Source organism: Engraulis encrasicolus, chromosome 20 (genome assembly GCF_034702125.1).
Source record: "Engraulis encrasicolus isolate BLACKSEA-1 chromosome 20, IST_EnEncr_1.0, whole genome shotgun sequence".
Lineage (NCBI taxonomy): Eukaryota > Metazoa > Chordata > Actinopteri > Clupeiformes > Engraulidae > Engraulis > Engraulis encrasicolus.
Genome location: NC_085876.1, coordinates 10,657,083 through 10,659,582, shown reverse-complemented (window position 1 = coordinate 10,659,582; position 2,500 = coordinate 10,657,083). Strand labels below are relative to the sequence as shown.

The 2,500-nt window shown below is 50.5% G+C and overlaps 1 protein-coding gene across 2 annotated transcripts in view; it reads right to left on the bottom strand.

Moving 5' to 3' along the window:
- The window catches only part of ripor2 (RHO family interacting cell polarization regulator 2), a 103,316-nt gene that overhangs the window by 12,942 nt on the left and 87,874 nt on the right, over positions 1-2,500 (bottom strand). For both annotated transcript variants that reach the window (XM_063185402.1, XM_063185403.1), the window contains exons 13-15: positions 1,742-2,008; positions 560-1,198; positions 1-76 (exon numbers count right to left, since the gene is read on the bottom strand). The exon at positions 1-76 is cut by the window's left edge and continues 17 nt beyond it. In XM_063185402.1, the coding sequence (XP_063041472.1) occupies positions 1-76; positions 560-1,198; positions 1,742-2,008 (982 nt within the window). The remainder of the gene's footprint in view (positions 77-559; positions 1,199-1,741; positions 2,009-2,500) is intronic.

Genomic DNA, 2,500 nt, shown 5'->3' with positions numbered 1-2,500 from the left:
GCCTCATCACCTCCTGTTCCAGGTCCTGCAGCTCCCTGCAGCGCTGTGGAATGGCCTCTAGGCGGAGCAAGAGAGTCTGGATAGACAGAGAGACCAGATAGAGCAGGGGGGTAGCCTGATTATCACTGACTTTCAAATCTCTGTTCGAGTCTTAGTCTGGCCCGTGCATAGCGATTAACGCTTCCCAAACGGCATGGTTGACCCTCGCCCCGCGATTTTCTACTGGTCGAGGCCAGAAGAAGGCTGTGCCGCAGTTGAAACCAAGCATTTTCTTAGTTCCAATAAAAAGTCTCTTAAACCATGTCACTGCCTTTGTAACCGTTGGAGCTGCACAAAGTTGATTGGTTTCCGACAAAGTGGGTGGAGTTCCCGTTTTTTTTCCGGAGCTCAGAGTATATTGTTCGTGACCTGACTAGAAGCAACTCCGAAGGTGTTGCCTCACTATGAGGGCATAGCCTGGCTACAGTAGGAGTGTCAACAGTGGCAATCCTACAATGACTACCACCCCGTGCAATGTCTCCCCCACACACTTAACCCTCAACATACACACACATCTTACCTGGATGGCCTCCTCCAGGCTGCTCTCCAGGAAGGCCCTGCTGCCCTCCCCTGCCCAGCTCAGGGCTCCTCCCTCGGGCAGCACCTCCGACGACGTCAGCCTCCTCACCAGCTGCCTGGTCAGACTCCCCCCCTCCAACTCCAGCTCCACCGGCTTTAACTCCGAGCCCTCCGCATCCGCAATGCCGTCCGGGATGTCCAGAATTCTGCCCGGAATGCCGTCGGGAATATCCGGAATTCCACCCGGAATGCCGTCGGGAATGTTGGGAATTCCATCCGGAATGTCGGAAACGTCGTCGGGAATGTCCGGAACGTCTGGGTTGGGAATGACGTCGGGAGGCGAGATGGCGATGGCCACCTCGGAGCCGCTTCCAGATTCCAGGAAGAGCACGTCTTCTGGTCCGACCACGGAGGCCGAGAGCTGGGAGGACTCTCCGGAGCACAGGGACGGAGCGCCGGAGGCCGAACCGGAATGCCGGTGCATGCTGCTGTTGTCCGTGCGCCGGTCCCATTCCGAGTCCACGTCGCTGGCACACACGCTCCCGCTCGTCGCCTCTTCCTCTTCCTCCTCCTCCTCCTCATCCTCCTCTTCCTCCAAGTCTTCATCCTCCTCTACTTCTATTTCCTCCTCCTCCGTTACCTAAATCATTTCAATGTCAATGTCATTGTAAGACATGGCCCCTGTTATAAGTCATTTCAGCCAATACATGTGTCACAACATTACACTAATAAGGCTGGTGCACAATGTAGAATAGAATCAGAATAACTACAGATGACATAAGATGTGAATAATAAATAAAAAAAATGCCAATCTCACTATAGTAACACATCAAGTAAACTAAACAGAAGAATAAAAGGTAAATGAGTAAATACTGTGCACACATTTGCCTAGCCACGAGAAAAAAGGCTGCAAGTACAGTAGGACCAGGAGCATAATCATAGATTCTGATTCTTAGCTGTACAACGATATCTGAAAGTTTCTCTTGCACACAGAAAAGACATAAAGTCATCTTACAGACAGAATGTATGCTTTTAGAAAAAAAACTGCACTGCCAAAAAAAACAATACTATTTTTGAAGCATGTGGAAGACCTTAACTTGTATATTAGGCTAGCCAGAAATAGATAAAAGTAAGAATATTAAAACCAGTTCTGATAATTAAGCGTGAATAAGACGTCTTTTACCCGTGCCACTGCTTGACCCTGTCCTCCATCTTCCACATCTTCCCTCTTCCTGTTCTCCTCATCCTCTAACTCTTCCTCCTCTTCGTCCAATGAGATCTGAGGGGGAGGGTCCGTCTCGGGGGGCGTGACTGTGATCTCGGGATTCGATTGGCTGGAGGTGGTGGTGGGCGTGGAGACGGGCGTGTCCGAGAAGGTGAATGACAGCCGCTTGCACTCGGCCACTCCCCCGCACCCCCCGTTCTCAAACACGTCATCCGGCAGCGTGGACTGGAGGAGACACACACACACACACACACACGCATGAATGCGCATTCACAAACACGCAAACACATTTAGAGATGACAACTGTGTCATTATGAACTCCGCTTATTGAGTTGAGGATCCAAGGTATACTGAAGATGCAATACACACGCACGCACACACAGAAGAACGCACGCACACACAGTCACAGCAGCCCAAAAGCACAAGGAGAAAGCTCAAGGTTAAAATGGGGTTAAGAAGTAATACTGGGTTAAGAAGTAATACACACTGCAAACACAGGCCACAGAGCAAAGCATGTTCCCACAGCAAACACTGCAAATACACACACTTGCACAAACACGCACACACACGTGCACACAGACACACAGACTCACAGACACACACACACACACACACACACACACACACACACACACACACACACACACACACACACACACACACACACACACACACACACACACACACACACACACACATAGGACAGCACACTTGGTT